The sequence below is a fragment of the Diceros bicornis genome, chromosome 4 (assembly GCF_020826845.1).
Source record: "Diceros bicornis minor isolate mBicDic1 chromosome 4, mDicBic1.mat.cur, whole genome shotgun sequence".
Taxonomy (NCBI): domain Eukaryota; kingdom Metazoa; phylum Chordata; class Mammalia; order Perissodactyla; family Rhinocerotidae; genus Diceros; species Diceros bicornis.
The window spans coordinates 50,188,040-50,200,292 of NC_080743.1; the positions used below are offsets into that span (position 1 = coordinate 50,188,040).

The following is a 12,253-nucleotide window of genomic DNA, read 5'->3' on the forward strand; positions in this document are numbered from 1 at the left end:
CCCTTCCCCACCAACTTACTGAAATAATAGTCTGTTACCACAATTTCCTTCCTTTTTCATCCAACCCACAGTAATCTTGTTTCAAAACACCTACACTGCTACATCTATTTACAGTCTCATCATATCCATTCTTTACTATTGCAATTCTCTTGAATATGAAAGACTAGCTGAACATGTCTCAAAAACTCAAGAAATGTCCACAGAAAATCAGATAATGTAGATAAAAGTCTAATTTCTAGGCTGACTACAGATATCTTGTTCAGTAAGCGAAGGCAGAGGCTTATTTTTTTTGTAGAGCTATCTGGTAGCATTAATTTTGCACAGCTATAGACATCAGAACTCATTTCTGAATACTTCTATGCAGCGTAAGAATAAAAGCAGACAGAACTGCAAGAGAGCATAGACACAAATAATCATTCTATTACAAAAGAAAGGAAGAGTTTTATTGAGCCAAACTGAGGACTATAACCCGAGAGTCGCGTTCAGAGAAAACTGATTTTCAGCACAGTTATATACCATTTCCAAACAAAGAGACATATATCAAGCATACCAGGGGTACATTCTTTCAAGGGTTCAAGGAGATAATTTTGTTACAGATTAGCACGTACACAGAGGGTCAACGTGACCCTGGTGTCATGAGAAGGGAGACTTATCTTCAAAGAGTACTAGGGTCACGAAAAGGAAGGCATCAATTCTTATCTTCAAAGAGTACATTCTTTACTTTAGGATAATGATTAAAGCAGATGTACAATGTGTGTTTGACAGGCCCTAAATCAGGCTTCTTTGGTTCACATAAAATTTAGGCCAAATCCAGTTTACACCAATGGTTTCCCCATACACCTCAATATGTAAAATTTTTTTATATCAAGAGAAAAGCCAATTCCCACCCGGTGACAGAGCACCTAAGCCTCAATTACCAAGCAAGGAGGAGTCAGCTCTGGTCACTTCCCCCTCAAGCGGCCAGGGAGCGGAAACACAAAGCCAGACCAATGTCACTCCAGGAACTGCGGAGATCCAGACAACTCAGCATCCTGTGCTCAGCGTCTACCCAGCCCTGACTCTAGTTGCTCTCAGTTCGTGGAATGCTCAGTGCACACGGGCAGCAAGCAACACAGACTCGACTCTGGGGCTGTAACCGGCAGGGCTCCCGGCCGCCCTATTTCACCTGGGCCCAGGGGCGCGCGCCTCTCCAGGGCTACAGCACCACTGTCTCTTGTGCCTGCGTCTGCCTACCCTCTCTCTTCTCGTCGATAAGTCGTCCCCGGCAGCACCGCGGGCGACAGGAACCCAACCAACAGCTGCGTTAGAAGGGACCGGCTCATTCTTCCAGAGAGCGGACAGAACTAACCCTTTCCGCTCGCACCCCCAGCCCGCGCCGAGTCCCGTGCGCGTCCAGCCGCGCCCCCGGCCCGCTCCGCCCCGCCTCCCCTCCCGGCCTCCGTCCCGCCTCTCACAGCACTCGGGCGGTCCCATCCGGACGGCAGGCGGGGCGGGTTAAGCTCCTCGTAGAAAGCGGCCGAGCGGCATGCCCGGACAGCCCTTGCCAGGAGCTCGGCGCGTAAGACGAATCAAAGTCCCAGGAGGCTGGATGGACCAGCTGCAGGAGCTCTGGGCGGCGAAACCCCGGCTTCCGCTCCCCGCCTGCCCTCACCAATCAGAGCACGGCTCTTACGTCATTTCCTCCTAGAAGGCAACGGGAACGTCGGGCGGAAGAGGGCCCGGAGCGGACCCGGAAGGGGTGGGTCCCGTGGGCGGGTCCAATCGCCTCGGAGCCTCGTGGAGGCCAAGGTGAGTGCCGTGGGTGCACAGCGGCCAAACGCCGTTTCTCCGCTGCTCGGTTTTGCGTGGTCCTGGCTGAGGCCTTCAAGATGTCAGCAGCAGATGAGGCGGGGGGATTTGGGGCTGGTCTCTAGAGCGGGGGGGGAACCTAGGCGACTGGGAGCGTCCCACCGCCGTACCCGGAGGCCACCCGCATACGCGCGGGGCTGGCGCGTGCCTTGTGGGGATACTCGACCCCGCTTGGGCACGGGCTCGCCAGAGGATGCTCCGGCAGCGTGGTCAGTGTGCGGCACCCTTCTCACCCTCTCCTGACGGAAGACTCGGTTTTAGGGACGTCTGACAGGTTTGTTACCACGGCTCAGCCCTTTTGTGCATCACAGAAGCAAATGTTTTGAGGGGCTGTGGCCCTCAAAGCAGGGATGGTAGAGGCGCGGAGGAAGATTAGATCGTAAGCTTTCTCCAAAAGACGTCGAGATCTGTGCACGTGAGACGCAAGTGACTAGTGCCAAGTTGAATGCAAGGTAATTTAAGTATTGAGGCAGTGGAAAAGGCTGCGAGAATTGGACTAGCCCCAAAGGAAGTGGGCCTCAGAGGGTAACACTGATGAAAATAGGTAGACGGGAGAATGCATGTTATTCTAGGTGCGAGGAACAATATGAAGAAGGAATGGTGTCAGGACAAGGAAGGAAACCAACTAGCCTGACAAGAAAGAAGGTTATAAGGGAAATAAAGGATAGAGAGGTTGAGTTCTTGGAAACTGCAAACAGTTTAGCCCTTTCAAAGGCAGTGGGGTAGGAACAGGGCATTTGAAAAGATTAGTCAGGTAGTAGTATGACTTGTAAATGAAAAGAATAAAAAACGTGGAAGCGGAGGTGTTAGATAGAATACTAATGCAGGAACCCGGTGATAAGGAGCTGGAACAGAAAGTAGTGGAATAGAGAAAAGGAGCCTACTTCAGAGAAACAATCAGGTGGAAGTTTCTGACGAAAAGAGAGGACAAAGAGAAGCAGTTTAGCTTAGTGGTTAGAAGAAGAAATTTTGGAGTTAGATTGACTAGATTGGAATCTGGCTTTGGCGCTTAAAACTAGCTAGATGACTTTGGGCTAGCTGTTTCTCTGTGCTTAGTTTCCTTGTCTGTAAAATGGGGATAAGAATGGCACCTAGTAAGGCTATTGTGAAGAATTTTTTATGCGTGTATGTACAGTATGCTAGATGCTTTTCTAAATGTTTTACATGTATTAATCCATTTAATTAACTCAGTTGCTATATGTAATTAAACAACTGCATATGTTTCCTCAATTATATACATTGAATGTATCAGTTTCCATATAGTAAGCACTCTTTAAGTCTTGGCTGCTGTAGTACTTTTTTTATTAATGAACCAAAGGTTACTACAAGGTTTTGAGCCTAAACGGCTAGGAGGATTGTGTGTTTTAAGAGTCAGAAGATGAGAGGGGTTCGGGAAGCAAGGTAGGTTTGGTTTTAGACATGTTAAATGTGATGCTGCAAAGTATTTGAATGGGGATGTCTAATAAGTTTGGAGGACTCTAGGATTAGTATTAGTGTATGTAGATAGGACTGGAAATAGAGATGTGGGAGTCCCTGGGCCTAGGCATGCTATATGAAGTCTCCAAGGAAACTATCATGGACGGAGTTGATAGATGGCCAGAGACTACCATGAGGAACAACTACAGTTAAGGGGCTGGAGGAATAAGATGAATTGGGGAAGAATTGATAAAGAATTGGCCTAGGCTAAGAGCATTATCATCATGTTAGTATTATCTTTCCATTATTTTTTTTTTTAAAACATAATTCTTTTTTTAATTTTATTTATTTTTCCCTCAAAGCCCCAGTAGATAGTTGTATGTCATAGCTGCACATCCTTCTAGTTGCTGTATGTGGGACACAGCCTCAGCATGGCTGGAGAAGCGGTGCGTCGGTGCGCGCCCAGGATCTGAACCTGGGCCTCCAGCAGCAGAGCATGCGCACTTAACCGCTAAGCCACGGGGCCGGCCCCTCTTTCCATTATTTTTAACTGGCTTTATGTTGGTTCCTATGAGAAGAAAAATGAAGCTGGTAAGTGATTATTAAAAGAAAGTATTAGCAGAATTAGCGTTGAATATTTTTCTGTTAAAGTAGACTAAAACAGCAGATTGTAATCAGAAAGAGATCTTGTAGAGTTAAACCAAACAAACAAACCAACAGCTCCAACAAAACAACAGAAGAACAAAAAAACAGCTCCAAAAAAGGCTGTACCTTCTGTTTAGTATTCTTGTGTTTTTTGAGTTGCGTGGGTTTTTGGGGACATACTTTTCACTCTTCCATATCAAGAGCAGACAGGCTTGACTTGTTATGTCCTTCACCTGTTGTCTGTTTTATCCATAACCAGTGTTTTCAGTGAATTCGATTTAGTGCAGGAACTGTGGCATCTTTCAAAAATAGTGTGCCAAGTTGCTGTACCATTTTTCTGTGCCAAGAGGAGGTCGCTGCCCTGGTTTGGAAATCAAGGACAGACCTGCATGTACTAGAACAGTAGTTTTCAAAGCGAGGAACCACAGCAGCATCACTTAGGAACTTGTTAGAAGTGGGAAATCTTGGGCTTCACCCCAGACCTACTGAATCAGAAATAGGCACTGGGGAGGTGAGGTGGAGGTGGTTCCCAGCTGTCTCTTTTCATAAGCCCTCAGGTGATTTGGATACATACTAGAATTTGAGAACCACTGTGCTAGAAGGTAAATACCATGAGGTCAAGGATCTTGTTTTTCTCAACACTGTGTCTCTAGCATCTAGAACAGTACCTATCTACTTAGTAGGTTTACAGTAAATGTTCGATGATAAATATTTTCAGTCTCAGGCTGTCAATCTTAGTGTAAAAACTTTGATGGTGGTTGAATGGGCAGAAGCAAATAGTTTAGCTGCATTGAGGCCATATGTCAGAGGTGGGCATGACAGTGTGACCAATTTGAAACTTGAGGAATGAGGGATTACATGTTGAGTCTACAGTGAATCAAAAATGAAGATGTCCAGGTATTTTATGTCAATAATTTGTTCAGTGTAAAGAAAGGTTAAGAAGCCACAAGTTACGTGCTTTTAACTGCATGATAAATGGTTGGTGTTTGCTAGCCTAACAGGACCAAGGTACCCAGAGAACTGAGTTTTCTTTGTTTGCATGCGCAGCTGCCTCACTCGTGGTGTCAGACATCATAACATGGGACTCACCAAGCAGTACCTGCGCTATGTTGCCAGTGCAGTCTTTGGCCTTATTGGCAGCCAAAAAGGTAATATTGTCTTTGTGACACTTCGTGGTGAAAAAGGACGCTATGTGGCAGTACCAGCCTGTGAACATGTTTTCATCTGGGACTTAAGGAAAGGAGAGAAGGTAAGCCCAAAATCAATGAGGCTGATAATTGTTTATGGGTATTTGAGGATGGAGAGGCAGAAGTGGGAGAGCTCTGATTGATCACACACAGATTTTTTTAACGTGTGCACCCCTATGAGAGAAATCTTTTTTCCTTTTGGTCTAAATAGCCAAGTGTCACGTTCTATTGTGTTCTTCTACACTAAATTCTGAAAACCACAACCAAACAGGAGCTTACCTCTTAAGTATCTTATTTGTAGTGATATTCACAGGTAATTATTTCTGGTCATTATTCCTGACATGTTTGTTTTTCTCTACTTTACCAGTTCTCTGTTTTTCAAGTTCCTCTTGTCCTCACAACCCAGTTATAAAGTGTTAGGCATTTAAAAGGAATATTATTCTGCTACGTTGACTGAATCTTTTTCTCACTTATACAAATGAGGCCCAAGAGTTGTTAAACTAAGCTTTCATACTTTGTGTGATTCTGAATTCCGTAAGCCTACCCCTTCTCCCAAACTTATACGGGTGTTTTGATATTGTCCACTCACTATATGACTTCCAAGAGGTTAATACCTTGGTTCTTGTTGCCACCTGGGTCCCTTGGGGATAAACCAGTATAGCACTCTGATGCCGTGCAAGTGGGTTTCTTACAAGATGGGGCTCAGTTAAAGCAAGGATGTGTTTATAACCCTTTATGGAAAATCATTTGGTGTTGACATAGGATCGGGACTTAGTAATTTATTCCATTGCCTGGGGAATTTTTGCATGTATTATGCTAATGTATAGCTTTGGGGAAAATAATTTTACCTTTTTTTGAATGTTTCCTTGCTCGGTACAAATAATAATCCCTATATTAAAGAACTTGAGATGGATTGCAGAGTTTTATTATTATTCTTAAGAGTGATTTGGAATTAGTGATGCTCTTAATTTTACTGTGCTTGATTATTCCCACGCTTTTCCCTGATGACATGCTTAACTCCTCTACACTGTTTTTGATTATTATGATTTCAGATCCTCATCCTTCAGGGGCTTAAACAAGAAGTCACTTGCTTGTGCCCCTCCCCAGATGGGCTGCACTTAGCTGTTGGTTATGAGGATGGGTCTATCCGAATCTTCAGTCTCCTGAGTGGGGAAGGAAATGTGACCTTCAATGGACACAAAGCAGCCATCACTTCCTTGAAGTATGATCAGCTAGGAGGCAGGCTGGTGTCTGGGTCCAAGGTGAGACCTTGAGTCAAGTGCCCAGACTTTGGTCTAGTAGAGGGGTTTAAGGCTTATTCTGAAGCAGATTGTTCACAAAAATTGTTGGGTGAAACAGTGGGCATTTGGTGTACAAAACAGTATAGATGGTAGAAATAGAGTGAGAAGGATGGCTATGAATTGGCAGGTTCATTTTGTTTCCTATCATATTCTCTGATAAGAGCCTATTAAATATAGGAACAAGGCAAGGATGCCCATGACAACTATTATATAACATCATTGTGGAAGTGCTACCCAAAACAGTACACAAGTGAAAAAAAAAAGAGATGGGAAAAGGAGAGACAAAATGATAGTTCTTTCCCATTGAGTTTGGTAAAATCAGTAGCTTTCCTATATCTCAGAGTTATCAGTTAGAAAATAAAATGTAAAAAATTCCATTTACAATAGTATGTTAAGTAACAGACAGAAAAATACTATGAAACTTTTCTAAAGAATGTAACAGAAGACTTCAGTAAAGAGAGACACAAACCATATTCTTGAATGGGAGCACAAAGTATTGAAAAGATACTAGTGTTTTCTGATTAATTTGTATAGTTAAAGTAATTTAAATAAATATCCCAAGGTTTTCTGTTGTTGTTTTAGAATGTGACCAAATGATTGAAAAGCATGTATGGAAAAACAAATGAATCAAAAACACCAGAATTTTGGGAAAGAAGAATAATAAAAAAGCGTTTCAGGTTTTTTTGCCAAGGTTAAATTTTTTTAGGAGGTTTCAGATACTAAAATGCATTATGAAGTCATAATGTAAAATGTGTTATATTAATCTGATATCAATACAAAGTAGTCAGATAGATTATTGCAACCAAACAGGAATCCCAGAAACAAATTCACTTTCATATTCCTAATTAGTACATTTTAAGATGACATTTCTGATGAGTAGAAAAATGATGGATTACTTATAAAATCATACTGAGACAATTGGTGAACTATGTGGGGGAAAATTTTAAGTTAAAGCTTTACCTCATGCCGTATGCCAAAATGAGTCAAGTTAAAAACTTAAATATTAAAGAGTGGTATTTTAAGTAAACTAGAAGATATGTAAGTAAGTATCTATCTGATATCAAGGTAGAAAAGGGCTTCAAGCATATCAGCAAAGAAAGAAATTATAAAGGAAAAAGTCAATAGATTTGAATACTTAAATTTAAAATGTTTGTATGTAAAAAAAAAAATATGGGAAAGTTGTTAAGAGAGTAAATCCTAAGAGTTCTCATCACAAGAAGAAAATTTTTTTTTCTTTTTTCTTCTTTTTGTTTTATCCCTATGAGAAGATGGATGTTAGCTGAACCTATTGTAATCATTTCACAATAAATGTGAATCAAACCATCATGCTATACACCTTCAACTTATGCAGTGATGTATGTCAATTATTTCTCAGTAAAACTGAGAAAAAAATTAAAAGACAATGGAAAAGAGAAAGTAATATTTTCAATATAAAAAGGAAGGATTAATATCATCCATCTCTTAATAATTTATAAACAATCAAGTAAAAAAATAAGACCCAAAGAAAGGTGCAAGACATGACTTGGAAGTTCAAAAGAGGTACAAATGACCAGTAATCAGCATAGAGCATGTACAGAATTTCTCATTGGTATTCAGAAATGCAAATCAAATAAATATTGAGACACTTATTTTTAACTTGTGAAATTGGCAGTGGTTTTTGAGAAACTGATAATATCCAGAGCTGAGGGGATGGAAAACTGGCTTTGTCGTACATATCCCTGGTGGATTGGTACAGCCTTTCTGGAGGTCACCTTGATGATATGCATTGCAAACTTTAAAAATAGAAATACCTTTTAACCCAAGAATTTCCCTGTTTAGCGTTTATTCTGATCAGAGATATATACAAAAATTTGTGTGCAAGAATGTTCATTTCCACATATTTATAATAGAAAATTGGAAACCACCTAGATGGCAAAAATAGAAAAATTTTTAAATAAATTATGGTATATGCGTAGGATTGATTATTATATGACCATTAAAAATGAGAACAGTCTGGAAAGATGTGGAAAAATGAGAATCTAGTAAAAGAAAAAAAGGGAGAGGGTTATAAAATGATGTGAAGGGTATGGTCTCAGTTTTCTAATAGGAAAATAACTGGGTATATACATAAAGACTGGAACAACATAAAGTGTCTATGGTGATTATATCTGGATGGTGGAATTAACTGGCGTTTATTTCCTCTGTACTTTTCTTTCCAAAGTTTCTACAAGGACCATACGTTACCTTTGTAATAAAAATATTACATCCCATTATTTGTCAAGTTAGGCCTTATGTGAGGCCTTATGTGAAAAATTTTCTTGTGTATTATTTGAACCCTTTAGGACACAGATGTTATTGTGTGGGATGTGATCAATGAAAGTGGCCTCTACCGTCTAAAGGGGCACAAGGACGCCATCACACAAGCGTTGTTTCTACGAGAAAAGAATCTGCTCGTTACTAGGTAAAGAAATAACAGTTCCATTCCCAGTTCTTTTCTAGGTGAATTCATTGGAGAGGGTTTCAGAGAAAGAATGTGCTTCATTCCTTAATCATTTCACTGCTCTGTACTCAAGTTCATGTGCTAGTTTCCTCTTCTGCTCTCTGCTTTCCTCCCTCCTTCCTTCCCCTCCCAAGTAGTATCAGAGAAGCTATCCAGAGTTATTTATAGCATTATTTAATTCCCTTTCCTGGTTTGTCATTATTTTCCCCTGATATCAACTTTTCCATGTTCCTTAACCTTTTGACACACCTTTTGTAGAATGAGCTGTCTACTTCCTGGATCTCTGGAAAGTGAGGAAAGCAGAATATGAAGCAGTGGGCAGATGTGAATACCAAGTGTTTGATTTAGCCTGCCTTTTGAGAAGAGACGTACTCCATATTTAGGCCTTTTGAACATCTGTTAGATTGAACCATTTGAAATATCCATTTGTGTAGGTCAAAAATGGTAGGTCAGCTTTCACATAGTTCAACCTAATATAATGATTATCATTCCTAAGGAATGGCCACCCAGGAAAGTTTGGGATCTAAGGTTTGCCAGGCAGTAATTAGAAGAACCATAGTAACAAGTCAGAAGAAATTGTGAAGGAGCCCCAACTGCTGTACCAGTGGTGGATTTGTTCCTGTGGGATGGGATACAGGGACATCAGTATGTCTTGTTCAGATTAGTGTGTCTTGTTCAGATAACACAGATTTCATGAGAGGACAACTCTACAGTTCTACTACAATATATACATTATAGCTCAGGGAATATAAAAGAAAGGAAATAACACCGTGAGGTGGGATTATATAAGAAAGATTTTGTAAATCGAGTTTTTTGGTTTTCTCCAGTTTAGTCATGAAGGAGGATTATATTAGATTTGTGTTAGTGAACAAGCAGGGAAGAAGCATTTGAGCAGGAAGAGTCGAGCCCATTGGCAGGGAGATCAAGAGCCAGTTAATGGGAGGTTTTGAGAAGGGTGCTGAAGAGCCTGATTTTGATTCTGTAGAGAACCTGGAGCTAGTATAAATTTAGAAAATTGAGATTATCTGACGGTAGTGTATTGGAAGTGATGAGGGAACAGGAGTGGACAAAGAGACCAGAAGAGAAGCTATTAAAATAATTCAGCCAGTAGGACTTAAATTCAGGTTTGTGTACAGAAATGGGCTGGAAGGAATCAAGGCTTAGGTACTTCACAGAGGAGGCATTTTCAGGACATAGAGACTAACTGCACGTGGGAGACAAGGGAGCAGGAGAGGTCTAAGATGTTTCTGTGTTAGACAGTATGAAAGAATGTTGATGCTGTGATGATGGAAGTGATGGGTGACAGATCAAGTTCTATGTTCTTTAGCATTCTGAATTCAAAGTTATTTTTGTGCTTACAGGTGAAACATTTTATTTTCTACCTAAGAAGAGCCACATGTCAAGTTAGAATTCTTTACTTTTTTTTTTTTTTTTTTTCTGTAAGGAGGACTAGCCCTGAGCTAACATCCGATGCCAATCATCCCCTTTTTTCTTGAGGAAGACTGGCCCTGGGCTAATATCCGTGCCCATCCTCCTCTACTTAATATGGGACACCGCCACAGCATGGCTTAACAAGCGGTGCATCGGTTTGCGCCCGGGATCTGAACCTGCGAACCCGGGCCACCGCAGCGGAGCGTGCGCACTTAACCGCTGCGCTACGAGGCGGCCCCTAGAATTCTTTACTTTTTAAAGGAAAGGTCAGATAGAATAGTAGCATCGAAGATTATTGCTGTATATTGTCTTTTTAAGGCAGCAAATGAGTCCTTAATTTCCCTGTTAATTTAGTTATTCTTCCTAATAAGATTTTTTTACTATTTCTTTTAGTGGGAAAGATACCATGGTGAAATGGTGGGACCTGGATACCCAGCACTGCTTCAAAACGATGGTTGGCCACCGAACTGAGGTACATGTAGGGTCATGGGCCCAGGGAAAGGATGGCAAGGTGAAAAGGAAAAGATGGTTTTCTTCTCTGGCCCATTTGTGGCTCTGTTCTTACCGCTCGCAGTAATCATCCTGTGCTGTCTTGAGAGAGAGACAGGTTTGTGTGGTGGAAGACGTGCCAGCCATCAGAGCAGGTAAAGCTGCCCTAGCATTTAGTAAAAATTGGCCTCAGATAAGTTTTTAATCCATGAGTATGAGTTTCGTTATTTTTAAATAATGTGTCTACCTTTGTGATTGTAGAGAGGTTTAATGATACCATGTTTACAGTGCCTGGTCCAGTGACACGGAAACAGCAAATTCTAGCCACTATAATGGTTACCTGAAAATAGATCTATTCAGTAGAGATAGGGAATATTTTATATCTTTGCATTGTCCTCTGTACTTTATTCATACCAGGCTTTTCAAAAGTGTGTACCTGGAATTAATGAGGAGGAAAAGCAAATTAGATTCTTTGTTGATTTGCAACGATACTGTTATTTTCATTGCTTAGTTCTTGGATATTTGAGGCTGAAAATTATGCAGTAGACGTTAACGGAGCACCTTTTATTTGCGAGGCACTGCTGAAAGCAAGAAGTATGAGACTTAAAATCATCATTTGAATGGATTCTAATTAGGGTTTATGCTGAACAGCCATTATCTCGATTTAAGGATAGGAAATTACAGAGAAACTTCTAGTTATCACATAAACAGCCATTCTACCACAGGCCATTTTTTCTTTCTAAAAGTGAGATTTCTGTTATTGTATTTTGAAAAGGTTGCTGGACTTTGCAAATACCAAAGAGATTTCACTACAGTATACTTAGACTTTTGAATGTCACATCATACATTCTGAAATCTCTTAAAAATCATTTTGGAATCTTTTTATACTCTGTAGGTTTGGGGGTTGGTTCTGGTGTCAGAAGAAAAGCGACTCATCACTGGGACTTCCGACAGTGAACTGAGGGCTTGGGACATAGCCTATCTACAGGAGGTAATTACTGTTTTCTGATCATGTGGTAGCACTTTCATAGGCTCATTGACTTTAGAATTAGATGTAATTATTGAGTACTTCCATAGTACTAGAACGAATTCTATCACATTGATAACCTGCAACTTCTGAACGAATTTTTTCTTCATTATATGCTCCATTGCCCTCATTTATTTGAGTTTGGAAGGAGGATAGCTTCAGGCTTACAGCCTCTGGTAACGCTAATGTGTTAGTTTGTGGCGTGCTTAGCCTGATATTTCTGGACCTTAAGTGTCCATGGATGGACTTCAGAAGATCTGTGACCCTTTACCCTCAAGCAAAAATCTATATAAACTTTGTGTTTATTTATAAATATGTATGTTTTAAGAAGATCTGTAACTTTTTCTCAAATCCTCACAGATTTTGTGGAAAAAAGATTATGGACATTAGGTTTAGCTGGAGTTAGGTATGTGGTATTGTGTCCAGTCCA

The 12,253-nt window shown here is 40.8% G+C and overlaps 2 protein-coding genes across 6 annotated transcripts in view; one reads left to right on the plus strand and one right to left on the minus strand.

Moving 5' to 3' along the window:
* Nucleotides 1–1,619, minus strand: part of GDAP2 (ganglioside induced differentiation associated protein 2) — a 66,339-nt gene extending 64,720 nt beyond the window's left edge. For both annotated transcript variants that reach the window (XM_058538915.1, XM_058538914.1), the window contains exon 1: nucleotides 1,455–1,619. The gene's annotated coding sequence lies outside the window, so the exon portion shown is untranslated. The remainder of the gene's footprint in view (nucleotides 1–1,454) is intronic.
* A 131-nt stretch (nucleotides 1,620–1,750) lies between these two features.
* Nucleotides 1,751–12,253, plus strand: part of WDR3 (WD repeat domain 3) — a 30,734-nt gene continuing 20,231 nt past the window's right edge. For 2 of the 4 annotated variants that reach the window (XM_058538910.1, XM_058538912.1), the window contains exons 1-6: nucleotides 1,977–2,122; nucleotides 4,957–5,158; nucleotides 6,149–6,358; nucleotides 8,719–8,837; nucleotides 10,701–10,779; nucleotides 11,692–11,787. In XM_058538910.1, coding sequence (XP_058394893.1) covers nucleotides 4,988–5,158; nucleotides 6,149–6,358; nucleotides 8,719–8,837; nucleotides 10,701–10,779; nucleotides 11,692–11,787 — 675 coding nt within the window. In that variant the 5' untranslated portion in view covers nucleotides 1,977–2,122; nucleotides 4,957–4,987. Of the gene's footprint in view, nucleotides 1,789–1,975; nucleotides 2,123–4,956; nucleotides 5,159–6,148; nucleotides 6,359–8,718; nucleotides 8,838–10,700; nucleotides 10,780–11,691; nucleotides 11,788–12,253 lie in introns of those variants that run through there. The other 2 variants (XM_058538911.1, XM_058538913.1) reach the window with 2 other exon arrangements.